The sequence below is a fragment of the Pristiophorus japonicus genome, chromosome 4 (genome assembly GCF_044704955.1).
Source record: "Pristiophorus japonicus isolate sPriJap1 chromosome 4, sPriJap1.hap1, whole genome shotgun sequence".
Classification (NCBI taxonomy): Eukaryota; Metazoa; Chordata; class Chondrichthyes; family Pristiophoridae; genus Pristiophorus; species Pristiophorus japonicus.
Genome location: NC_091980.1, coordinates 304,735,411 through 304,761,822, shown reverse-complemented (window position 1 = coordinate 304,761,822; position 26,412 = coordinate 304,735,411). Strand labels below are relative to the sequence as shown.

At 49.3% G+C, this 26,412-nt stretch overlaps 1 protein-coding gene across 6 annotated transcripts in view; it reads right to left on the bottom strand.

Annotated features, from left to right (window-relative positions):
• Nucleotides 1–26,412, bottom strand: part of tdp1 (tyrosyl-DNA phosphodiesterase 1) — a 186,743-nt gene that overhangs the window by 39,947 nt on the left and 120,384 nt on the right. For all 6 annotated transcript variants that reach the window (XM_070877588.1, XM_070877592.1, XM_070877589.1 and 3 more), the window contains one exon: nucleotides 9,568–9,670. In XM_070877588.1, the coding sequence (XP_070733689.1) occupies nucleotides 9,568–9,670 (103 nt within the window). The remainder of the gene's footprint in view (nucleotides 1–9,567; nucleotides 9,671–26,412) is intronic.

The window sequence follows — 26,412 nt, the reverse complement described above, 5'->3', positions numbered from 1 at the left end:
GAAACATAGAAAATAGGTGCAGGAGTAGGCCATTCGGCCCTTCGAGCCTGCACCGCCATTCAATGAGTTCATGGCTGAACATGCAACTTTAGTACCCCATTCCTGCTTTCTCGCCATACCCCTTGATCCCCTTAGTAGTAAGGACTACATCCAACTCCTTTTTGAATATATTTAGTGAATTGGCCTCAACAACTTTCTGTGGTAGAGAATTCTACAGGTTCACCACTCTCTGGGTGAAGAAGTTTCTCCTCATCTCGGTCCGAAATGGCTTACCCCTTATCCTTAGACTGTGACCCCTGGTTCTGGACTTCCCCAACATTGGGAACATTCTTCCTGCATCTAACCTGTCGAAACCCGTCAGAATTTTAAACGTTTCTATGAGATCCCCTCTCATTCTTCTGAACTCCAGTGAATACTCAAGCCCAGTTGATCATGTCTTTCTTGATATGTCAGTCCCGCCATCCCGGGAATCAGTCTGGTGGCCCTTCGCTGCACTCCCTCAATAGCAAGAATGTCCTTCCTCAAGGATTTACGAGGATGTTGCCTGGACTGGAGAATCTTAGCTATGAGGACAGATTGGATAGGCTGGGTTTGTTTTCCTTGGAACAGAGGAGGCTGAGGGGAGACCTCATTGAGGTGTATAAAATTATGAGGAGCCTAGATATAGTGGATAGAAAGGGCTTATTTCCCTTAGCAGAGGGGTCAATGACCAGGGGGCATAAATTTAAAGTAATTGGTAGACGGTTTAATGGGGGTTTGAGGGGGTAATATCTTCACCCAGAGGGTTGTGGGGGTCTGGAACTCACTGCCTGAAAGGGTGGTAGAGGCAGAAACCCTCACCACATTTAAAAAGTACTTGGATGTGCACTTGAAGAGCCGTTACCTACAGGGCTATGGACCTAGAGCTGGAAAGTGGGATTAGGCTGGATGACCTCTTGTCGGCCGGCACAGACATGATGGGCCGGAATGGCCTCCTTCCGTGCTGTAAATTTCTATGATTCCATGAAATGCAGGAAGTGGTTTAATTTGATCCTGTGTTTTCCCTCACAGCGTGAGGCTGTTTCAAATCCATTGGAGCCTCCGGTTTAAAAATCGTGCCTCCTCTGGAGAAAGACTAAAGACAAGAAGGCACTGTTGATGAGTGGGAGCAGGTCGAGATTACACCACAGAATGGCAGAGACAACTCCCACACGAGAGTAATTACCTTCACCAACACCACGAAGACCAGATGATGAATTTCTTTCCCCACATCTCTAATTAAGCGAACGTTAGTCATCTTAATTTACTAGGCAAAACCACATAGCCTTCCATTTCCTGCTCTTGCTAAGTGTCCTCCGCCCCCCCAAAGGTGGTCCCTTTAATCAGTTTGTAGGCCACAGACTTCTCGCTAGGTTGCCTTCCGATTAACAGTTTCAGGTCTTCAGAAAGCAGAGCTGCTACTGAAAGGCGCACTGTCAAAACAGGCCAGATTCCCAATTTGGGAGCAAATTTGGGACTAGATTTTGTACTAACTAGCTGCTATCTCATCGCGCGTCAGAGGTTTGACGAGAATAAGGATATCAAAGCATCATTAAAGTCCGCTCCACTGGCAATATGAGTCGGAACCGTATGACGTGGGCTTTCTGACAATTCATCAGAATAACGCTCCCCTTTTTAGAAAGAAATTTCAGCCCCCACACTCTTCACAATTTAACAGCGATTCCTTTCACAGATGACTGGGCTGTCAGTTTAATTCACGGCTCGTGATTCTGGTACCAGATCTCTGGAATTAGCACAAGAGAGGTTTGTGGGATTGTCACAGACGGGTCACTTTACGAAAGGAATACGGTGGGGTCGTGGTCATGTTACCAGGCGCGTGCTGCCGAGGCTGGACGGATAACCCTGGGGAAGGAGAGTTCAAATCCCACCGTGGGGGCTCGAAAAATTAAATTCAGTTCAATAAATTATGGAAATAAAAAGCTGGTAAAAGTGACAGTGAAGCTGTCGGATTGGCGTAAAAACCCAACTGAGTGTCCTTTAGGAAAGGAAACCAGCCGTCCTTATCTGTTGTGGCCTATATGTGACTCCAGCCCCTACACATAAGGGGGCTGAAATTGCCCCTTTCCCACAAGGCCCGTTACCGCCGGAAATTGGCGGCCAGCTGCGGAGTGCAATGGCCGCCGATTTTTCGTGGAATGGCCGCCATTTTGAAAATTCCGCTCCCGCGGTTTCCCAGCGGTGACCCGCTCCCCCTGCTACCACCGATCCGTGCTAAGTGCGTCATCAGAGCGCGCACCACCAATGTTCTCCCCCCCCCCCCACCGAACGCGAAATTCCTCTGAAAGAATCTTGCTCCCGCCGCGCGGTGCCAAATGTAGCTATTTGTGCCGGCGCAGTGCATTCTAAAATGGCGGTGCGGCTCCCGTTAAAGGGGAGGATGCACAGCCGCTGCCGCCATGTTTTTTTTTGTCGGCCGACTGCCATGTCAGCCCGACTATTATGCCCCCGGGTTCGGCCGGGCCGCTAACAGGCAAACTGGCACACCAACCCCCCCACTCTTGGGTGCCAGGCTGCTGCCCGGCAGAAACCCTCCCTGGTGGCCCAATGGACTGGACTTAAAGGAGAGAGCCTGCGCGATAGTTTAAGAGGAGAGAGCCATGGTGACGCGCTACGCCGCTGAGTGACGTCATCAGCGCTACGCCGCTGAGTGACAGCGGCGGCCGTCGCTCGACCCGCCCACCACTTCCGCCCCGCTAGTGTGCGAACCGCCGCTCACCGCCGGCCCCATTATGGCCGACTTCCGGTCCGCCGGGGAAAGAGCGGTCTTTCACTCAAGAGATCACCTCAACCACCGCGCCGGTAAAAACAACAGAAATGGGGTCGGTGCACCCACCGTTTCCAGCGGGGGGCAACTCTGGCCCTTGGCGACTTGCTGCTCTGCCGGTGGTGGAGGGAGGGAGTTATTACGCTGGTGGGTGTGGACTGCCAATGAGACGGGCTGCAAGCTCCTCCAAAATCAAAGCACATGGTATTGTGGGTAATGTACTGACGTGGATAGAGAACTGGTCGGCAGACAGGAAGCAGAGAGTCGGGATAAGCGGGTCCTTTTCACAATGTCAGGCAGTGACAAGTGGGGTGTCGCAGGGTTCAGTGCGGGGACCCCAGCTATTTACACTATACATTAATGATTAAGACGAAGGAATTGAATGTAATATCTTCAAGTTTGCAGATGACACCAAGCTGGGTGGCGGTGTGAGCTGTGAGGAGGATGCTAGGAGGCTGCAGGGGGGCTTGGACAGGTTAGGTGATTGGGCAAATGCATGGCAGATGCAGTATAATGTGGATAAATGTGAGGTTATATACTTTGATGGCAAAAAACAGGAAGGCAGATTATTATCTGAATGGTGACAGATTAAAAGGGGAGGTGCAACGAGACCTGGGTGTCATGGGACATCAGTCATTGAAGGTAGGCATGCAGGTACAGCAGGTGGTGAAGAAAGCAAATGGCATGTTGGCCTTCATAGCGAGAGGATTTGAGTATAGGAGCAGGGAGGTCTTACTGCAGTTGTACAGGGCCTTGGTGAGGCCACACCTGGAATATTGTGTATAGTTTTGGTCTCCTAATCTGAGGAAGGACATTCTTGCTATTGAGGGAGTGCAGCGAAGGTTCACCAAACTGATTCCCGGGATGGCAGGACTGACATATGAAGAAAGACTGGATCGACTAGGCTTATACTCACTGGAATTTAGAAGAATGAGAGGTGGAATTCTCTACCACAGAATGTTGTTGAGGCCAGTTCATTAGATATATTCAAAAGGGTGTTAGATGTGGCCCTTACGGCTAAAGGGATCAAGGGCTATGGAGAGAAAGCAGGAATGGGGTACTGAAGTTGCATGATCAGCCATGATCTTATTGAATGATGGTGCAGGCTCGAAGGGCCGAATAGCCTACTCCTGCACCTATTTTCTACGTTTCTATGTTTCTGCATGCTGTCGCGATTCTCGAGTGTTGTTGGAGCTACACCCATCTGGGCAAGTGGAGAGTATTCCACCACAATCAGGACACTGGGGATAAATCCACTGCTATTCTTCAAAATAGTGACCATGGGATCTTTTATACCCACCTGAGAGAGCAGACGGGGCCTCGGTTTAACGTCTCATCCGAAAGATGGCACCTCCGACAGTGAAGCACTCCCTCAGCACTGCACTGGGAGTGTCAGCCTAGATTTATGTGCTCAAGTCCCTGGAGTGGGATTTGAAGCCAAGTCCTTCTGACACAGCGGCGATTGTGCTACGTCTGACGTCAGAGGATACTCCTTCCATATCAAACATTCTGATTACAAAAGGGGCGAAGGAATTAATTCTGCTCATCAAGGAAATTCCCTCCCCCTCCCCCCTGTTTTGTCTCAAACTATTTTGTAACGAAGGAACCAAACGGACCTCCAGAAATATCCGCAGATTCAGCCATGGGCTGGAATCTTCCGGAAGCACTAAAACATCATCACCATCATCATAGGCAGTCCCTTGAAATCGAGGAAGACTTGCTTCCACTCTAAAAGTGAGTTCTCAGGTGGCTGAACAGTCCCATACGGGAATTACAGTCTCTGTCACAGGTGGGGCAGATAGTTGTTGAGGGAAGGGTGGGTGGGACAGGTTTGCCGCACGTTCCTTCCGCTGCCTGCGTTTGGTTTCTGCATGTTCTCGGCGACGAGACTCCAGGTGCTCAGTGCCCTCCCGGATGCACTTCCTCCACTTAGGGAGGTCTTTGGCCAGGGACTTCCCAGGTGTCAGTGGAGATGTTGCACTTTATCAGGGAGGCTTTGAGGGTGCCCTTGTAACGTGGATAACGTTTTTTTTCTCAAATTATTCTTCTGGCTCAGAAGCGAGAGTGGTACCCCCTGAGCCACGGATGCCTCCCTCCGCTCCCTCCAATCCGTATAGTCAACCCGCCCACTGACACTCACTGTCCAAGTGCACACACGACCAATGACGACAGGTACAACGTCTCAAATCTGGCTGTCCGAAAATCGCAATTGTCCGAAAACCAGACATTGTTTGAGAAAATCCCATTTGATAGTAAAATAAAATCCAGAATTATTGTCCAAAAACCGGTGGGCCAGACTGGTTATTGGCTTCGCCGCTGGGTGTCTTTGGCCAATGACCACCCTAAGTGGAGGAAGAGCATCTGGGAGGGTGCTGAGCACCTCGAGCAAAAATAAAACGGGGAAGGTGGCTCAACCGTGGCTAGCAAGGGAAATTAAGGATAGTGTTAGAACCAAGTAAAAGAGGCATATAAATTGGCCAGAAAAAGCAGCAAACCTGAGGACTGGGAGAATTTTATAATTCAGCAGAGGAGGACAAAGGGTTTAATTAGAAGGGGGAAAATAAGAGTATGAGAGGAAGCTTGCTGGGAACATAAAAAGTGACTGCAAAAGCTTCTATAGATAAGTGAAGAGAAAAAGATTAGTGAAGATAAACGTAGGTCCCTTGCAGTCAGAATCAGGTGAATTTATAATGGGGAACAAAGAAATGGCAGACCAGTTGAACAACTACTTTGGTTCACTATCACTATCACTAGGAGGGTAGTGCTGGACATGCTAATGGGACTCAAGGTAGACAAGTCCCCTGGTCCTGATGAAATGCATCCCAGGGTATTAAAAGAGATGGCGGAAGTTATAGCAGATGCATTCGTTATAATCTACCAAAATTCTCTGGACTCTGGGGAGGTACCAGCGGATTGGAAAGCAGCTAATGTAACGCCTCTGTTTAAAAAAGGGGGCAGACAAAAGGCAGGTAACTATAGCCCGGTTAGTTTAACATCTGTAGTGGGGAAAATGCTTGAAACTATTATTAAGGAAGAAATAGCGGGACATCTGGATAGGAATAGTGCAATCAAGCAGATGCAGCATGAATTCATGAAGGGGAAATCATGTTTAACTAATTTACTAGAATTCTTTGAGGATATAACGAGCATGGTGGATAGAGGTGTACCGATGGATGTGGTGTATTTAGATTTCCAAAAGGCATTCGATAAGTTGCCACACAAAAGGTTACTGCAGAAGATAGAGGTACGCGGAGTCAGAGGAAATGTATTAGCATGGATAGAGAATTGGCTGGCGAACAGAAAGCAGAGTCGGGATAAATGGGTCCTTTTCGGGTTGGAAATCGGTGGTTAGTGATGTGCCACAGGGATCGGTGCTGGGACCACAACTGTTTACAATATACATAGATGACCTGGAAGAGGGGACAGAGTGTAGTGTAACAAAATTTGCAGATGACACAAAGATTAGTGGGAAAGCGGGTTGTGTTGAGGACACAGAGAGGCTGCAAAGAGATTTGGATAGGTTAAGCGAATGGGCGAAGGTTTGGCAGATGGAATACAATGTCGGAAAGTGTGAGGTCATCCACCTTGGGGGGAAAAAAAAACAGTAAAAGGGAATATTATTTGAATGGGGAGAAATTACAACATGCTGAGATGCAGAGGGACCTGGGAGTCCTTGTGCATGAATCCCAAAAAGTTAGTTTGCAGGTGCAGCAGGTAATCAGCAAGGCGAATGCAATGTTGGCCTTCATTGTGAGACGGATGGAGTACAAAAGCAGGGAGGTCCTGCTGCAACTGTATAGGGTATTGGTAAGGCCGCACCTGGAGTACTGCGTGCAGTTTTGGTCACCTTACTTAAGGAAGGATATACTGGCTTTGTAGGGGGTACAGAGACGATTCACTCGGCTGATTCTGGAGATGAGGGGGTTACCTTATGATGATAGATTGAGTAGACTGGGTCTTTACTCGTTGGAGTTCAGAAGGATGAGGGGTGATCTTATAGAAAGATTTAAAATAATGAAAGGGATAGACAAGATAGAGGCAGAGAGGTTGTTTCCACTGGTCGGGGAGACTAGAACTAGGGGGCACAGCCTCAAAATACGGGGGAGCCAATTTAAAACTGAGTTGAGAAGGAATTTCTTCTCCCAGAGGGTTGTGAATCTGTGGAATTCTCTGCCCAAGGAAGCAGTTGAGGCTAGCTCATTGAATGTATTCAAATCACAGATAGATAGATTTTTAACCAATAAGGGAATTAAGGGTTACGGGGAGAGGGCAGGTAAGTGGAGCTGAGTCCACGGCCAGATCAGCCATGATCTTATTGAATGGCGGAGTAGGCTTGAGGGGCTAGATGGCCTACTCCTGTTCCTAATTCTTATGTTCTTATGTTCTTATGTTCTTATGTTCTTATGTTCTTATGTTCTTATGTTCTTATGTTCTGTCTTTACGAAGGAAGACACAATTAGCCTTCCGGAAATACTAGGAGACTGAGGTTCAAGAGAGAAGGAGGAACTGAAGGAAATCCTTATTAGGCGGGAAATTGTGTTAGGGATTGAAGGTCGATAAATCCCCGGGGCCTGATAGTCTGCATCCCAGAGTATTTAAGGAAGTGGCCCTAGAAATAGTGGATGCATTGGTGATCATTTTCCAACAGTCTATCGACTCTAGATCGGTTCCTATGGACTGGAGGGTAGCTTATGTAACACCACTTTTTAAAAAAGGAGAAGGAGAGAAAACAGGTAATTATAGAGTGGTTAGCCTGACATCAGTAGTAGGGAAAATGTTGGAATCAATTATTAAAGATGAAATAGCAGCGCATTTGGAAAGCAGTGACAGGATCGGTCCAAGTCAGCATAGATTTATGAAAGGGAAATCACGCTTGACAAATCTTTTAGAATTTTTTGAGAATGTAACTGGTAGAGTGGACAAGGGAGAACCAGTGGATGTGGTGTATTTGGACTTTCAAAAGGCTTTTGACAAGGTTCCACACAAGAGATTGGTGTGCAAAATTAAAACACATGGCGTTGGGGGTAATGTACTGACGTGGATAGAGAACTGGTTGGCAGACAGGAAGCAGAGAGTCGGGATAAACGGGTCCTTTTCAGAATGGCAGGCAATGATTAGTGGGGTGCCGCAGGGCTCAGTGCTGGGACCCCAGCTATAACAATATACATCAATGATTTAGCTGAAGGAATTGAATGTAATATCTCCAAGTTTGCTGATGACACTAAGCTGGGTGGCGGTGTGAGCTGTGAGGAGGATGCTAAGAGGCTGCAGGATGACTTGGACAGGCTAGGTGATTGGGCAAATGCATGGCAGATGCAGTATAATATGGATAAATGTGAGGTTATCCACTTTGGTCGCAAAAACACGAAGGCAGAATACTATCTGAAGTCGGCAGATTCGGAAAAGGGGAGGTGCAATGAGACCTGGGTGTCATGGTTCATCAGTCATTGAAAGTTGGCATGCAGGTACAGCAGGCGGTGAAGAAGACAAATGGTATGTTGGCCTTCATAGCGAGGGGATTTGAGTATAGGAGCAGGGAGGTCTTACTGCAGTTGTACAGGGCCTTGGTGAGGTCTCACCTGGAATATTGTGTACAGTTTTGGTCTCCTAACCTGAGGAAGGACATTCTTGCTATTGAGGGAGTGCAGCGAAGGTTCACCAGACTGATTCCCGGGATGGCTGGACTGACATATGAGGAGAGACTGGATAGACTGGGCCTGTAGTCACTGGAGTTTAGAAGGATGAGAGGGGATCTCATAGAAACATATAAAATTCTGACAGGACTGGACAGGTGAGATGCAGGAAGAACGTTCCCGATGTTGGGGAAGTCCAGAACCGGGGACAGAGTCTAAGGATAAGGGGTAAGCCATTTAGGACTCAGATGAGGAGAAACTTCTTCACTCAGAGAGTTGTTAACCTGTGGAATTCCCTGCCGCAGAAAGTTGTTGATGCCAGTTCATTGGATATATTCAAGAGGGAGTTAGATATGGCCCTTACGGCTAAAGGGATCAAGGGGTATGGAGAGAAAGCAGGAAAGGGGTACTGAGGTGAATGATTAGCCATGATCTTATTGAATGGTGGTGCAGGCTCGAAGGGCCGAATAGCCTACTCCTATGTTTCTATTTCTCATCGCCGAGAGCGTGCAGAAATCATGCGCAGGCAGCAGAAAGAGCGTGCGGCAAACCAGTCCCACCCATCCCTTCCCTCAACGACTATCTGTCCCACCTGTGACAGGGACTGTGGCTCTCGTATTAAGACTGTACAGTCACCTAAGGACTCATTTTAAGAGTGGAATCAAGTCTTCCTTGATTCCGAGGGACTGCCTATGATGGTGATGATGTTTTAAATGCCATGCGATTGGTCCAAGCCTTGCCGAATGACCCTCGACCCGACCCATGTCACCATTCGTACTTTGTCTGTCTCGGTCGCACACGTACTGCTTTTGATTTTCTCGTCCGAAACCCGGAAATATCCAAAAATCGTCACGGTCTCGGTCCCCGAGGTTGCCGGGCTGTGGGACATTGTACCTGTACTCGGACAACTGCTGGAGTGGCTCCAGAAGCGGTACCTCAGTGACGGACCGTGACTTCAGGAGAGATGGCGGGGGGGAATTTGCAGATCGAAAAGAAAAAGACAAAATATAAAGAATAGGTGGACCAGTTTGTTGAAGTGTAAGTAAAATCTGCAACAAAAAAACCCCATTTGAAAACAGCTATATTTAGATCACAGATAAGGGGACGCACAGCTTCACAGAATGAACTTACAAAAGCCTCGGGCAGGTACAGAACTCCCAGTTCATACGAGCGAATCATCAGTTGAATACCGTTTTTCTCCAGCGTTCCCCAGGCAGCCTTTGATAAATTGGCACTAAAGTACGGAAGCAGACAGGAGATTGGTCAGGCACAGAACTCAACCAAGCACCAAAGTTGCGTTTATTAATAATTTATTACAGATCAATAAACAAATCCTCCTGAAACCCGTCAAATTCCTTTTGAACTTGGAAGGATAAATGCTACTTTGTCCCTTTTGATATCACCAGCTTTAGTAGTTAATATAATGATGACCTCCTCCAGGTATTCATGAGGGGACAACAACAATTTGCATTTATATAGCACCTTTAACCTAATAAAACGTCCCGAGGTATTTTGAGGAGCGTCTTAAAGGAGAGCGAGAGGTAGAGAGGTAGAGAGGTAGAGAGGTTGAGGGAGGGGATTCCAGAGCTTAGGGCCTAGGCAGCTGAGGTCTGAGATGAGGAGGAATTTCTTCGCTCAGAGGGTGATGAACCTTTGGAATTCTCTCCCCCAGAGAGCTGAGGACACTCGGTCGTTGAGTATATTCAAGACGGAGACGGGCGATGTTACCGAGGTGGAAACAGGCGGTTTTAGTTATGCCGTGGATATGTGACCGGAAGCTCATGTCAGGGTCAAATATGACGCCAAGGTTGCAAACAGTCTGATTCAGCCTCAGACAGATGCTGGGGAGAGGGATGGAGTCGGTGGCTAGGGAACGCAGTTTGTGGCGGGGACCAAAGACAATGGCTTCGGTCTTCCCAATATTTAATTGGAGAAAATTTCTGCTCATCCAGTACTGGATGTCAAGACAAGCAGTCTGACAATTTCGAGACCGTAGAGGGGTCGAGAGAAGTGGGGGTGAGGTAGAGCTGGGTGTCATCAGCGTACATGTGGAAACTGACTCCGTGTTTTCAGATGATGTTGCCAAGGGGCAATAGATGAGAAATAGGAAGGGGGCCAAGGACAGATCCTTGGGGGGCACCAGAGGTAACGATGTGGGAGTGGGAAGAGAAGCCATTGCTGGAGATTCTCTGGCTACGATTAGATAGATAAGAATGGAACCAGGCGAGTGCAGTCCCATCCAGCTGGACGATGGTGGAGAGGCGTTGGAGGAGGATGGAGCGGTTAACCGTGTCAAAGGCTGCGGACAAGTCCAGAATGATGAGGAGGGATAGTTCAAGAACATAAGAAATAGGAGCAGGAGTAGGCTATTTGGCCCCTCGAGCCTGCTCCGCCATTCAATAAGATCATGGCTGCTGCCCACTTTCCATAACCCTTCACTCCCTTATCATTCAAAAATCTGTCTGTCTCTACCCTAAATATATTCCATGACCCAGCCTCCACAGCTCCCTGCTACAGAGAATTCCACAGATTTACGACCCTCTGACAGAAGAAATTCCTCCTCATCTCCGTTTACCTTTGTCACGGTCACAAAGGATGTCATTTGTGACTTTGATGAGAGCCGTTTCAGTACTGTGGCAGGGGCGGAAACCGGATTGGAGGGATTCAACAATGGAGTTCGGGAAAGGTGGGCACGGATTTGGGAGGTGACAACACGTTCAAGGACTTTGGAGAGGGAAGGGAGGTTGGAGAGGGAGCGGTTGCTTGCAAGCACAGTGGGGTTGTTTATTTGAGGAGAGGGGTGATGACGGCAGATTTGTAGGAGAGGGGGACAGTTCCTGAGGAGAACTGTTAACAATGTCGGCTAACTTGGGAGATAGAAAAGGAAGTTAGGTGGTCAGCAGTTTGGTGGGAATAGGGTCAAGGGAGCAGGAAGTAGGTCTCATGGACAAGATGAGCTCGGAGAGTTCAAGATGTGAGTTGAAGGCTAGGGCAGGGGGGGAACCTCAGAGAAAGTTTGGCTGGGTGGGCTAGGGGAAGGAAGGGAACTGGCAGGGGCAGCTGATCGGATGGTCTCAATCTTAGAGACAAAGAAATCCATGAGCTCCTCGCACTTGTTGTTGGAGGAGACAGGGGAGAATAGTAGCAGGGGGTACTATTCCAGAATGATCCTGGAATATTGAGCAGTTTTAGCAGACATGAGTAAGGCCCGATCTGGGGGTGAATGGCTAAACCAGTTGTCCGCCACATCCATTCAAGTCTGCGTCCCTTGGACTCGAGGGAGTGAAGATGAGGACCGTACCAGGGGGAACAGCCAGGGTGAGAGAGAGTAATGGTTTTAATAGGGACTAGCGCATCATAAGGTGGTGCTGAGGGTGTGTTTGAGCAGATCGATGGCTGCAGAAATGTCATGGTGAATGGAGGGCCAAAGGCTGGACAGTTTGGAGTTGATAAGTGCAGTTGTAAGAGAGTCGGGAGAGAGTTTTTTCCAGGGGCAGACACAGAAGGAAGTAGGGTTGTGTGGGGAAACGGGGGATGTGGGTCGAGAGCGATACAAGGAAATGGTCACAGATGGCCTTATCTGCAATTGACACGGTGGGAATAGCGAGACCACGAGAGATGGCAAGGTCAAGGGGGTGGCCGTGAATATGGGTTGGGGAGTCACATGGAGGGAGAGATTAAGGGAGGACAGGAGGGTAGTGAATTCGAGAGAGAGAGAGAGAGAGAGAGAGCATGATGAATTGAGATGGAGGTTGAAATCACCGGGGATGAGAAGTCGCTCGGTGCAGAGGCTGAGGGAGGAAAGCAGTGAAGATAAAAATGTTTATGGCACTTGGGTGGCGGTAGAGAAGGAGAGAGTTTTAAATAAGGGGTAAGAGGGGTGACATAGGGTGAGATGCTCAAAGGAGTAGGGGGACAGACCCAAGGTGTGATTTGGTGATGAGAGCTATACCGCCACCACGGTGGTCTGAGTGGGGCAAGTGGTGAGGGCTTCATTTAAGGGTAAGGTATCAGCGCTCCCAGCCAGGTTTCCATCAGGGCCATGATGGAGATGCAATCATCCACGATAAGCTCAAGGGCCTTGTTCGCAAGTGAACGGACATTCTGGAGGGAGATGTGGAGAGGATCAGTGATGGCTGCCCACTGCCAGCGTCCACAGGGTCAGCGCTGGGGGGGGGGGGGAAGGGGTGAGTTGGACGGGGAGGAGATTGGCAAGGTTAGCCACCCCCCCCACCCCCCCCCCCCCCCCCCACCTGCGGGCGAGCTGGGCGGCAAGGTCAGAGGGCAGGATGGGACAGTTGGGGTTGGTACTCGTGAGGAGGCAGCAATGAGTGCCTCGATGGGCCCTTCGCAGGATGCCAAGAGAGGCGCAGAGGGAAGCTGCAGGCTTGTCTGAGAGGGAGTCCAGCCTGGAACGGCAGCAGGAGAGTAGGAAGGTCGAAGAGCAATGAAGGGGTTGGAGTAGGGATTTGGGAGGGCAGAGTGTCCGAGGGAGGAGAGGTGATTGGCTGCATGACGACAAGAGAGAATGGTCAGGGAGGGTGGGAGAGATAGAAAAAGTGGAAAGCAGAAAGAAGTGGGAATGGCTGGAGTCCGGAACAGCAGCCAGAATGCACACACAAATGGACAGAGGGAAATACTCGAGTTACATGGGCCTGGTTATGTAGCAATGACAGGGATGTACATTTCTTGGCAGTAACAGGGCTAGGTTGGTGACTCCTTAACTGTAACGCAGCATGTCACTTAAAGCAGAGCAGGAGCAATTGATTAAAAATGCGGCCTATTTCATTTAAACACGGACCTTATTTGATTGGGTTTGATCCCATCAAATTACTCAGTCTTTTATATAATATAAACACCCCATCATTGAATGCACTAAAATCTAAATCGAATCACTTCACCTCATTTAGTGCCATGCAGACGCACTCCCAAGGACGTCTGTGTTACAACTGCACTGTTAGCTCAGTGCTCAGCCGGACAGGATCTCTTACAGATATTAAACAGGGAAACCATTGGCCATTCATTGCTACAGTCGGAGAAATGTTTATAAAGCACATTGTGCTCAAGAGTGAGGTTATTTCCTGTTCAATTTATATCCGATTACATTTCTTCCCTCCTCTACTGTTGCTGCTGGATTTTTCGGGACACACTGTACGCCGTACGGAAGGAGAACCATAGAACGTACCTGTGCCAGAACTTTGAGGGAGCTCTCTAATTAGTCCCTCCCCTCCCCCGCCCTTTCCTGAATCTGCTCCCACCAACCTCTCAGGTGATGCGTTCCAGACCAGTGCAACTCGCTGCGTTACTCAAGGTTACCCTCATCTCATCTCTGCTTTCTGCGAGCATTCGGCCCTCCACGTTAACTCCCATCACCGACGATGCGCAATCTGCCGTCTCGCGCACTCTCCTCCAGCGCGCTCGACTCGGAGCTTTGACACGGCAAGCGAGCCCCAGGTGGGCAGAGGAAACGCTTCAAGAACACCCTCCTTGGAGAAAGTGCAACATCCCCACCGACACCTGGGTATCCCCGGCCCACGATCGATGTGTAGGAAAAGGGGAGGAGAAGCATCCGGGGAAGGCGGCGAACACCTCGAGGCTCTTCGCCGGGAGCACGCGGAAGCCAAGCGCAAACAGCGGAAGGAGCGCTCGACAATCCAAACACCCCACCCCCCCGCCCTCCAACCACCGTCTGCCCTACCTATGACAGAGACTGTAGGTCCTTCATTGGACTCATCACTCACCTGAGAACTCATGTTAGTGTGGAAGCAAGTCTTCCTCGACTCCGGGGAACACCTAAGAAGACGACTTCAGCCATTTGATCATCTGTGGAAAACATCTCACCTTACACCCTACGTCATGCTTCCCTGACCGACTGACCTGTGCGTAACAACCCCAAGAACCGAAGAATTAGGAGCAGGAGTAGGCCATACGGCCCCACAAGCCTGCTCCACCATTCAATAAGATCATGGCAGATCTCCTACCTTACCTTTCCCGCCCAATCCACATATCCCTCGACTCCCTTAGTATGCAAAAACCTAGCGATCGCAGCCTTGAGTATACTCATCGACTGAGCAGCTACAGCTCTCTGGGATAGAGAATTCCAAAGATTTACAACCCTCTAAGTAAAGAAATTTCTCCTCATCTCAGTCCTAAATGGCCGACCCCTTATCCTGAGACTATGCCCCCTAGTTCTAGACACTCCAGCCAGGGGAAACAGCCTCTCAGCATCTTCCCGGTCAATCCCCCTCAGAATCTTATGTGCGAAATGAGATCACCTCGCATTCTTCTAAACTTCAGAGTTTAGGCCCATTCAACTCAATCTCTCTCACAGGATACCCCTCTTATCCCAGAAATCAATCTAGTGAACCTGCGTTGCACCCCTCTAAGGCAAGTATATCCTTCCATATTCGTGCCACATTTGGGGCGGTAACCCAGGTGGAGTGGTAACGTTAGCACCTTGAAAAGGTTTGCGCCCTCTGACCAGAAATTCGTCCGAATTGGTGGAAGAGCTGATGGGGCGCTAAATCAGCCGTTCCACACCAGAGCTGGGGGGGGGGGGGCGCGCTAATGAAAATGCCGGCGCTAAATTTAACTGAGTCATCGCGCATGAGTCGAACTTCGCTTCAGATCCCGGGAAAAGCCAAGTCTTAAAGGCGCGGCATGGTAATACACCCAGTAAAGTTTTCAAAATCACTTTTTCTCAAGCTGAACTCTTCTGCCTGCTGCAGTAAGCGCGGAGGCTCACGCACCATGCTGTGTGTAAACGTTGCACTGACCGTGACCACCGAGGGAAGCGCTTCCTCGTCCCTTTAAGTAGCCCCAGTTAACAGGCTCAATTTTCCTGTGATATGCACGGTTTTTTTGGAGCAGGCTGCTCTTTTTGGCCTAAGTTGAAAAACCCCAGTTTCCCCAATCAATTTGCACCAGTGTAACTCAGTTACAACAGAGAGCCTGAGAGAGAGAGAGAGTGTGAGAGAGAGACAGAGAGAGAGAGAGAGAGAGAGAGACTGAGAGAGAGAGACCGAGACCGAGACTGAGAGAGAGAGAGACCGAGAGAGAGAGAGACCGAGAGAGAGAGAGACCGAGAGAGAGAGAGAGAGAGAGACCGAGAGAGAGACCGAGAGACCGAGAGAGAGAGAGAGAGAGAGACTGAGAGAGAGAGAGAGATAGAGAGAGACCGAGAGAGAGAGAGACCAAGAGAGAGAGAGACCGAGAGAGAGACCGAGAGAGAGATAGACCGAGAGAGAGAGAGAGAGAGAGACCGAGAGAGAGAGAGGGGAGAGAGAGAGAGAGGGGAGAGAGAGAGAGAGAGGGGAGAGAGAGAGAGAGACCGAGAAGGGGGGGGGGGTAGAGAGAGAGAGAGAGAGGGAGAGAGAGGGAGAGAGAGAGAGAGAGAGAGAGGGGGGGGGAGAGAGAAAGAGGGGGGGTAGAGAGAGAGACGGAGAGAGGGAGAGAGGGAGAGAGGGAGAGACGGAGAGACGGAGAGAGGGAGAGACGGAGAGAGGGAGAGAGGGAGAGACGGAGAGAGGGAGAGAGGGAGAGAGGGAGAGAGGGAGAGAGGGAGAGACGGAGAGGGAGAGACGGAGAGGGAGAGACGGAGAGGGAGAGACGGAGAGGGAGAGACGGAGAGGGAGAGACGGAGAGGGAGAGACGGAGAGGGAGAGACGGAGAGACGGAGAGGGAGAGAGGGAGAGAGGGAGAGAGGGAGAGAGGGAGAGAGGGAGAGAGGGAGAGAGGGAGAGAGGGAGAGAGGGAGAGAGGGAGAGAGGGAGAGAGGGAGAGAGGGAGAGACGGAGAGACGGAGAGAGGGAGAGACGGAGAGACGGAGAGAGGGAGAGAGGGAGAGACGGAGAGCGAGAGGGAGAGACAGAGAGCGAGAGGGAGAGACAGAGAGCGAGAGCGAGAGACAGAGAGACAGAGAAACAGAGAGACAGAGAGACAGAGAGACAGAGAGACAGAGAGACAGAGAGCGAGAGGGTGAGGGAGAGACAGAGAGCGAGAGGGAGAGACAGAGAGACAGAGAGACAGAGAGCGAGAGGGAGAGACAGAGAGCGAGAGCGAGAGGGAGAGACAGAGAGCGAGAGGGAGAGACAGAGAGACAGAGAGACAGAGAGACAGAGAGACAGAGAGACAGAGAGACAGAGAGACAGAGAGCGAGAGGGTGAGGGAGAGACAGAGAGCGAGAGGGAGAGACAGAGAGACAGAGAGACAGAGAGCGAGAGGGAGAGACAGAGAGCGAGAGGGAGAGACAGAGAGCGAGAGCGAGAGCGAGAGGGAGAGGGAGAGACAGAGAGACAGAGAGACAGAGAGACCGAGAGGGAGAGGGAGAGAGCAAGAGGGAGAGACAGAGAGGGAGAGAGCGAGAGGGAGAGACAGAGAGCGAGAGCGAGAGGGCGAGAGGGCGAGGGGGCGAGGGGGCGAGGGGGCGAGGGGGCGAGAGGGCGAGAGGGCGAAAGAGAGAGAGAGAGAGAGAGAGAGAGAGAGACCGAGAGAGAGACCGGCAAAATCCAACGGGGAAACTTAGAATCTTTTTTTTTAGCGTACTTAGGCCTCCAAAAATCGGGCGTAACTCTTCAAGTACGCCAAAAAACTGCTTTGGGGAAAATTGAGCCCAACGACTCTGCGAGCCTGCACCGTTTGTTTTTCCGGACGTTGTTCTTGGCGGGCGCTCAATGAGGCGGGTGCACCGAATTTACCGACCGGGACACAAGCGCAGGCGTTGCACCAGGACTGAGGTCAGGATCGGAGTGATCGGCAGCAGCTGGACGCTAGCGGTCCGTTTCCCCCCCCCCTCCCCCCCACCCTCGGTGAGCCTCGAATTAATTTTCGGTCGGGGTGCTCAAAGCTGCACTCCAGTCGGTAACCTGTTAACACCCCCTCTGGCCGCTAACAGAGGCGTTAGACAACCGAAAATCCAGCCCTCTATCGACACAGTTCTCTATCGAGGTCAACATTCAACTGGGAATTGGGTGCAGAGAACACTACATGCTCATTCCACCATCTAGATGCACCACATCAGCTCTGGGTGACACTCTCCTGGCACTGAGTCAGAAGGTTGTGGGTTCAAGTCCCATTCCAGGGACTTGAACACATAAATCTAGGCTGACACTCCAGTGCAGTGCTGAGGGAGTGCTGCACTACTGGAAGTTCCGTTTTTCGGATGAGACGTTAAACCCAGGCCCCTCTCAGGTGGGCGTAAAAGATCTCCCTGACACTTCTTGGAAGAAGAAGAGCGGGGGAGATCTCCCCGTTGTCCTGGGCCAATATTTATCCCTCAAACCAACACCAACTGTTGTGTATAGAAGAACTCCACGAGGCTGAGTACTGTGAGCTAAACTTGGTGTGACCTTAGTCTTTTTTATTACAACTCCAGAGTGTCTAAACAACATGGCAGCCAACCTTTCATACTAGCCCTACACGTGTGTGTAGGTGACCATTAGGACTCCAACAGTCGCGCCCTCTGGTGGCAAGTATTACATACATAACACCTAAAAACAGATGATCTGCTCATTTATCTCACTGCTGTTTGTGGGATCTTGCTGTGCACAGATTGGGCTGCTGCGGCGGTAACCACACTTCATTGGCTGTTTAGTCTACAGTGGGGACCCACATTTGGTAGCGAGAGTTTAACTGATTGCTCCGTGATCGATCACAAGCTCTTGGGGAGGTTTAAATGGTTTTCATTATTGAACGGTTTGGAGCATTCCTGTGCAGAAGAAGGTGATGTCTTAATTATCACCTTCCTATCAACACATTGTTTTACAAAGACAAACTGCATCCCTTTTGAATCTTTTATTGAAGAATATTGACTTCCACATTTCAATTATTTCCTTTCATAAGAACATAAGAAATAGGAACAGGAGTAGGCCATACAGCCCCTCGAGCCTGCTCCGTCATTCAATAAGATCATGGCTGATCTAATCATGGACTCAGCTCCACTTCCCCGCCCGCTCCCCATAACGCCTTATTCCCTTATCGGTTAAGAAACTGTCTATTTCTGTCTTAAATTTATTCAATGTTCCAGCTTCCACAGCTCTCTGAGGCAGCGAATTCCACAGATTTACAACCTCAGAGAGAAGAAATTTCTCCTCATCTCAGTTTTAAATGGGCGGCCCCTTATTCTAAGATCGTGCCCTCTAGTTCTAGTCTCCCCCATCAGTGGAAACATCCTCTCTGCATCCACCTTGTCAAGCCCTCTCATAATCTTATACGTTTCGATAAGATCACCTCTCATTCTTCTTATGAGGGAGGTTCATGGCATTAGTTCAGGATTTTATTACAAATTTCAAATAAAACAGATGAGAATAAATATTCCAACACATTAAGCAGTGAGCTTTTGTATGAATTGCAAACTGTATCAGGGTTAAAGAGAGCTGCACCGGAGGTTCCCTGAGCAAAACACTGTACTTCATTGGCCGTAAAGTGATTGGAGACGTCCGGTGGTCGTGAAAGGCGCTATATAAATGTAAGTCTTTCTTTAACATAGGAATAGGTGGAGGCCATTCAGCCCCTCAAACCTGTTCCTCGATTCAATTAGATCGTGGCTGATCTGTATCCTGCGTACAGTTTTGGTCTCCATTTTACGAAAGGATATACTTGCTGTGGAGGCAGTTCGGAGAAGGTTCACGAGGTTGATTCCGGGAATGAGGGGGTTGACTTACGAGGAAAGGTTGAGTAGGTTGGGCCTCTACTCATTGCAGTTCAGAAGAATGAGAGGTGATCTTATCGAAACGTATAAGATTATGAGGGGGCTTGACAAGGAGAGGATATTTCCACTCATAGGGGAAACTAAAACTAGGGGACATAGTCTCAGAATAAGGGGCCGCCCATTTAAAACTGAGATGAGGAGGAATTTCTTCTCTCAGAGGGTTGTAAATCTGTGGAATTCTCTGCCCCAGAGAACTGTGGAGGCTGGGTCATTGAATATATTTAAGACGGAGATAGACAGATTTTTGAGCGATAAGGGAGTAAAGGGTTATGGGGAGCGGGCAGGGAAGTGGAGCTGAGTCCATGGTCAGATCAGCCATAATCTTATTGAATCGCGGAGCAGGCTCCTATTTTTTTATGTTCTAACTGCATTCAATTAGATTGTGGCGGATCTGTATCCTAACTCCATCTACACACCTTGGTTCCATATCCCTTAATACCCTCACAAAAATCAATCAATCTCAGTTTTACCTCAACAGTTTTTTGAGGGGGGGAGGAGGGGAAGAGAGAGTTCCAGAGTTCCACGACCCGTTGTGTGAAGAAGTGCTTCCTGACATCACTCCTGAACGGCCTGGCTCTAATTTTAAGGTTATGCCTCTTTGTTCTGGATTTCCCATTGAATAATAAGGTTAATAAGAAGGACGGATAAGATGGCCTGGCATAGCTCACCTCACCTGTCAGGGGGGAGAGGATGCTGCCCGAGTTCGGCCGGCTCACACGCCAGCTGAGGCTCTCGGGTGAGCCAGGGAGTGGGGGGGGGGAAGCGATGAGCAGGTATGGATCGCAGTTTTAACGTGCTCTTCCTGGCTTCACAAACAGGTTGATTACCTGCAGACAACACCCCAATGATTATTCCACCATCGAGATACACATCAGGTGTCAGCCGTGGCTCAGTGGACAAGCACTCTCTTTGCCTCCCGAGTCAGAAGGTTGTGGGTTCAAGTCCCACCCCAGAAACTGGAGCACAGAAATCCAGGCTCCCAGTGCAGTGCTGAGGGAGGGCTGCACTGTCGGAGGTGCCATCTTTCGGATGAGACGTTAAACTGAGGCCCCGTCTGCTCTCTCAGGAAGACGTAAACTATCCTCCTCCCGACACTACTTGGAAGAACAAGGGAGTTCTCCCCGGTGTCCTGGCCAATATTTGTCCCTCAACCCTCGAGCCAGGGAGGAGGAAGTGATGAGCAAGTAGAGAAACATAGAAAATAGGACCAGTAGCAGGCCATTCGGCCCTTCGAGCCTTCACCGCCATTCAATATGATCATGGCTGATCCTCTATCTCAACACCATATTCCCGCTTTCTCCCCATACCCCTTGATGCCTTTTGTGTCTAGAAATCTATCTATCTCCCTCTTAAATATATTCAGTGACTTGGCCCCCACAGCCTTCTGTGGTAGAGAATTCCACAGGTTCACCACCCTCTGAGTGAAAACATTTCTCCTCATCTCGGTCCTAAATTTCCTACCCCGTATCCTGAGACTGTGACCCCTTGTTCTAGACTTCCCAGCCCGGGGAAACATCCTCCCCGCATCCAGTCTATCCAACCCAGTCAGAATTTTATGAGATCCAATGAGATCCCCTTTCATTCTTCTGAACTCCAGTGAATACAGGCCTCGTTGACCCAATCTCTCATCATGCGACATCCCAGGAATCAGTCTGGTGAACCTTCGCTGCACTCCCTCTATGGCAAGTATATCCTTTCTTAGGTAAGGAGACCAAAACTGCACACAATACTCCAGATGCGGTCTCACCAAGGCCCTATATAACTGTAGTAAGACATCCTGGCTCCTGTACTCAAATCCTCTTGCAATGAAGGCCAACATACCATTTGCATTCCTAACTGCTTGCTGCACCTGCATGGTTGCTTTCAATGTCTGGTGTACAAGGACACCCAGGTCCCTCTGTACATCGACACTTCCCAGGTACGGACTGCAGTTTTAATGTGCTCTTCCTGGCTTCACAAACAGGTTGGTTACCTGCAGGCTTCAAGCTTCTTGCTTCCCTTTCCTATATATTTATTTTTCTTAAATTTAGAAATCCAGGTGAAAGGTCGACAGTGCACAAGCTCACCGAGGTAGTTGGGGGAGGAGTTGCGATTAGATTATCGATTTTTGGAGTCCATGGGGAAATTGAGGGATATGGGGATTGGACAGGGAAGTGGAGTTGAGGTCGAAGATCAGCCATGATCTCATTGAATGGCGGAGCAGACTCGAGGGGCCGAATGGCCTACTCCTGCTCCTAATGCTTACCTACTTATGAGATAAATGGAGAAATGGCAGTGAAGTGTTACCAATATTGGGTTTTAAAAGCTTCTTGGGAGGGAGAAAGAAAGATTTGCATTTATATAGCGCCTTTCGGATGTCTCAAAGCGTTTTTCAGCCAATGAAGTACTTTTGGACTGTAGTCACTGTTGTAATGTGGGAAACACGGCAGCCAATTTGCGCACAGCAAGCTCCCACAAATAGCAACGTGATAACGACCAGATAATGCTTTTGTTATTTTGATTGAGGGATAATGGGGATAACTCCCCTGCTCTTTTTCGAAATAGTGTCCTGGGATCTTCTACGTCCACCTGAGAGAGCAGACGGGGCCTCGGTTTAACGTCTCATCCAAAAGATGGCACCTCCGACAGTGCAGCACTCCCTCAGCACTGCACTGGGAGTGTCAGCCTGGATTTGTGTGTTCAGATCCCTGGAATGGGACTTGAACCCACAACCTTCTGACTCAGAGGCGAGAGTGCTACCCACTGAGCCATGGCTGACACTGAAGGTTTTTCAGAGCTTTGGGCTCCTGGGAAAGAATGCGTTTGAGGCCGAGATGGTGCGATTTATGATTATTTCAGCACAGTGCAGATTCAGAGAGGTCACAAGAGCTCAGGATCGTGTAGCTGGAGCTGGGTGTGTTGTAGACTAATTGATGGAGATTATGTAGAGAATGACAGTCTATAGCACAAAAACAAGCCACTTGGCCCGTGGTCCATGTTGGTGTTTATATCTCCGCACCAGCCTCCTGATTGCTAGGATTAGTCAATAACTCCAGTGTTGTTGTATCATGTGACTACTAGGATGCTAGAAGCTGAACTAGACGGACCTTGGCCTTTTTCGTCCGGCAACTGCTATGATCATAGAAACATGGAAATAGGCGCAGGAGTAGGCCATTCGGCCCTTCGAGCCTGCACCGCCATTCAATGAGTTCATGGCTGAACATGCAACTTCAGTACCCCATTCCTGCTTTCTCGCCATACCCCTTAATCCCCCTAGTAGTAAGGACTACATCTAACTCCTTTCCCAAGAGATTTATTTATTACTGTTGCAAGATCACAAGGAATGAGAAAGGCCATTTCAGCCATCTCTGCTCATCCAGAAATATCTTACAACTCCATTCACAACATCTAGTTCTTTCTGAGATGAAACCAGGAGATTCACTCCCCTCCTTTAGATAGCTCTTCCATGGATTGGTCGTTTTGTGTGAAAATCTCCTTTCACTAACTTGACTGAGTGCGCTCCTCGTTTATTCACAACATAGAATTAAATCTGCACTGAAAGTCTGATACACAGCACACACCTCCTGTAAGTCTGAGCTCTTTTCAACCACTATTTTCAACTAAGCCTCTCGGCCCCTCTCAATCACAGTTAGGTTGATTATAATTAGCCCAATTTGATTCTCACGGTTACCAAATTTCTTCTGCTCAACCCAGATTGTAATCCTCGGCCAAATAGTCCTCCCAACTCCCAGCACTGCTCTCCAACTCCCCATTAGCCCTTTGCCAAGATTACAGGGGTGAGCCAGTCGCAGGTTGGCTCACATTCTTCCAACCTGCTTACCCATCCCTCTCCCAATGTTATCGGAGCATCGCTCCACGCTTAACGTTGCCAGACCGCCTTCCAAACACCATATCGCTGCTGCCCCAGTTGCTCGCAGATCTCATGCACTTTGACATTGCTTCCACAAGTATGCTCACTCCCCAAACTTACTCCCAGAATCATAGAATGGTTACAGCACAGAAGGAAACCATGCCCATCGTGCACTTGCCGGCTCTCTGTAAGAGCACTTCAGCTAGTCCCACTCCCCCGCCCTTTCCCCGTAGCCCTGAAAATTTTTCTCCTTCAGCTACTTATCCAATTCACTTTTGAAAGCCGCGATTGAATCTGCCTCCACCACCCTCTCCGGCCGTGCATTCCAGATCCTAACCACTCGCTGCGTAAAAAAGATTTTCCTCATGTTGTCTTTGGTTCTAGAAACATAGAAACATAGAAAATAGGTGCAGGAGTAGGCCATTCGGCCCTTCTAGCCCGCACCACCATTCAATGAGTTCATGGCTGAACATGCAACTTCAGTACCCCATTCCTGCTTTCTCGCCATACCCCTTGATCCCCCAAGTAGTAAGGACTTCATCTAACTCCCTTTTGAATATATTTAGTGAATTGGCCTCAACAACTTTCTGTGGTAGAGAATTCCACAGGTTCACCACTCTCTCTGCGTGAAGAAGTTTCTCCTCATCTCGGTCCGAAATGGCTTACCCCTTATCCTTAGACTGTGACCCCTGGTTCTGGACTTCCCCAACATTGGGAACATTCTTCCTGCATCTAACCTGTCTAAACCCATCAGAATTTTAAATGTTTCTATGAGGTCCCCTCTCATTCTTCTGAACTCCAGTGAATACAAGCCCAGTTGATCCAGTCTTTCTTGATAGGTCAGTCCCGCCATCCCGGGAATCAGTCTGGTGAAACTTCGCTGCACTCCCTCAATAGCAAGAATGTCCTTCCTCAGGTTAGGAGACCAAAACTGTACACAATACTCCAGGTGTGGCCTCACCAAGGCCCTATACAAATGTAGCAACACCTTCCTGCCCCTGTACTCAAATTCCCTCGCTATGAAGGCCAACATGCCATTTGCTTTCTTAACCGCCTGCTGTACCTGCATGCCAACCTTCAATGACTGATGTACCATGACACCCAGGTCTCGTTGCACCTCCCCTTTTCCTAATCTGTCACCAAAGTGGATAACCTCACATTTATCCACATTATACTTCATCTGCCATGCATTTGCCCACTCACCTAACCTATCTAAGTCACTCTACAGCCTCATAGCATCCTCCTCGCAGCTCACACTGCCACCCAACTTAGTGTCATCCGCAAATTTGGAGATACTACATTTAATCCCCTCGTCTAAATCATTAATGTACAGTGTAAACAGCTGGGGCCCCAGCACAGAACCTTGCGGTACCCCACTAGTCACTGGCTGCCATTCTGAAAAGTCCCCATTTACTCCTACTCTTTGCTTCCTGTCTGACAACCAGTTCTCAATCCACGTCAGCACACTACCCCCAATCCCATGTGCTTTAATTTTGCACATTAATCTCTTGGGTGGGACCTTGTCGAAAGCCTTCTGAAAGTCCAAATATACCACATCAACTGGTTCTCCCTTGTCCACTTTACTGGAAACATCCTCAAAAAATTCCAGAAGATTTGTCAAGCATCATTTCCTTTTCACAAATTCTTTTGCCAAACACCTTAAGTCTGTACCCTCTGGTTCTCGACCCTTCCGCCAATGGGAACAGCTTCTCTCTGTCGACTCTTTCCAGACCCCTCATGATTTTGAACACCTCTATCAAATCTCCTCTCAACCTTCTCTGCTCCAAGGAGAACAACCCCAGTTTCTCCAGTCTATCCACGTAACTGAAGTCCCTCATCCCTGGAACCATTCTTGTAAATCTTTTCTGCACTCTCTCTAAGGCCTTCACATCCTTCCTAAAGTGTGGTGCCCAGAATTGGGCACAGTACTCCAGTTGAGGCCGAACCAGTGTTTTATTCCCGGTACTCCCGATGACATTATCAACACTACTCCCAGTTTTCACTGCGCAATCGTACATGTCATTACCCACCCCCGACTCCCAGATTCCAGGCCCCTCCTCCCATTCCTTCCACAGACCCCTCCTGTGTCTCTCACACTAAAGCAGCCCTCTCCACATTTCTCTCAGAATCCATTATCCTCCTCTATATACGTCCCGAGATCCCCTCTCACCGCCGTGATTCTTCGCCTAGTCCCACACTCTGTCACACCACTCCTAAACATCCCACTCCCAGGCCTCCCGTACAAAAACATTTTTTGGCCAATACACACATTGTTTTTAACTTACGTTATACTGAACCTGGAAAATGTTCTAACATGACCTAGTGTATCCAAATTGAATCTGTTACCTTTGGAATGTCAGCTATGGCTCAGTGGGCAGCACACTTCCCTCCGAAGGTTGTTGGGTTCAAGTCCCACTCCAGAGACTTGAGCACATAAATCTAGGCTGACACTCCAGTGCCCACTGTCGGAGGTGCCGTCTTTCGGATGAGACGTTAAACCGAGGCTCCGTCTGCTCTCTCAGGTGGATGTAAAAGATCCCATGGCACTATTTCGAAGAAGGGCAAGGGAGTTATCCCCGGTGTCCTGGCCAATATTTATCCCTCAATCAACATAACGAAAACAGATTAACTGCTCATTATCACATTGCTGTTTGTGGGAGCTTGCTGTGCGCAATTAGCTGCTGCGTTTCCCATATTACAACAGTGACTACACTCCAAAAATACTTCATTGGCTGCTCAGCGCTCTGCGGCGCCACGAGGTCGTGAAGGGCGCTATATAAATCCAATCTATTTCTTTCTGCTTCTTCTCGAGTTACCTGGCTCGAGTTGGCCGCGACAATCGGTTTCTACGCCCACCGCCCCCCGGGGGATTCAAGGCGGGTGGAATCAGCCAGGGTTTCCCGCGGCAGGGTTGGTGTTGAGTGACTGCTGCTCCAATCCTTGTGGGTGGACAGATTCCCGCTTGGCCTGTGGCCTTGTGCCGAAACCACGCAGGGGATGCTCTATGGGCCGTGGAAGCGCGTTGTGACCCGAGCCGGCGGTCTTTGGGTGAGGGAGGAGGGAAGGAATGCGGGGGGCGGGGGGAGCGGAGATTCCTCCGCTTTCAATCTCAACATCACCTTCTAAATATTAACCTTTCCCCAAAGCCTGCCGCGCAATTCCTTCCTTTTCTCGAAAACATTAGCGCTGCCGCAGTTTATTACTTTCTGATTGTTAGTTACGGAACAATTACACCTCCAACGGGTCGATGATCCACTTACATCCACTTTAAGTTGCCGTTGCTAAGCAACCAGTCGCAACTCGCACACTTGACCCTGACAGAGAGTTGCAGGATTGTACAGTGTTTGTGCTGACAATCCAACCGCAATTTGAACCCAATCGTTACAAGTTCAAACTCTATCCTTTCTCCCATTAATCC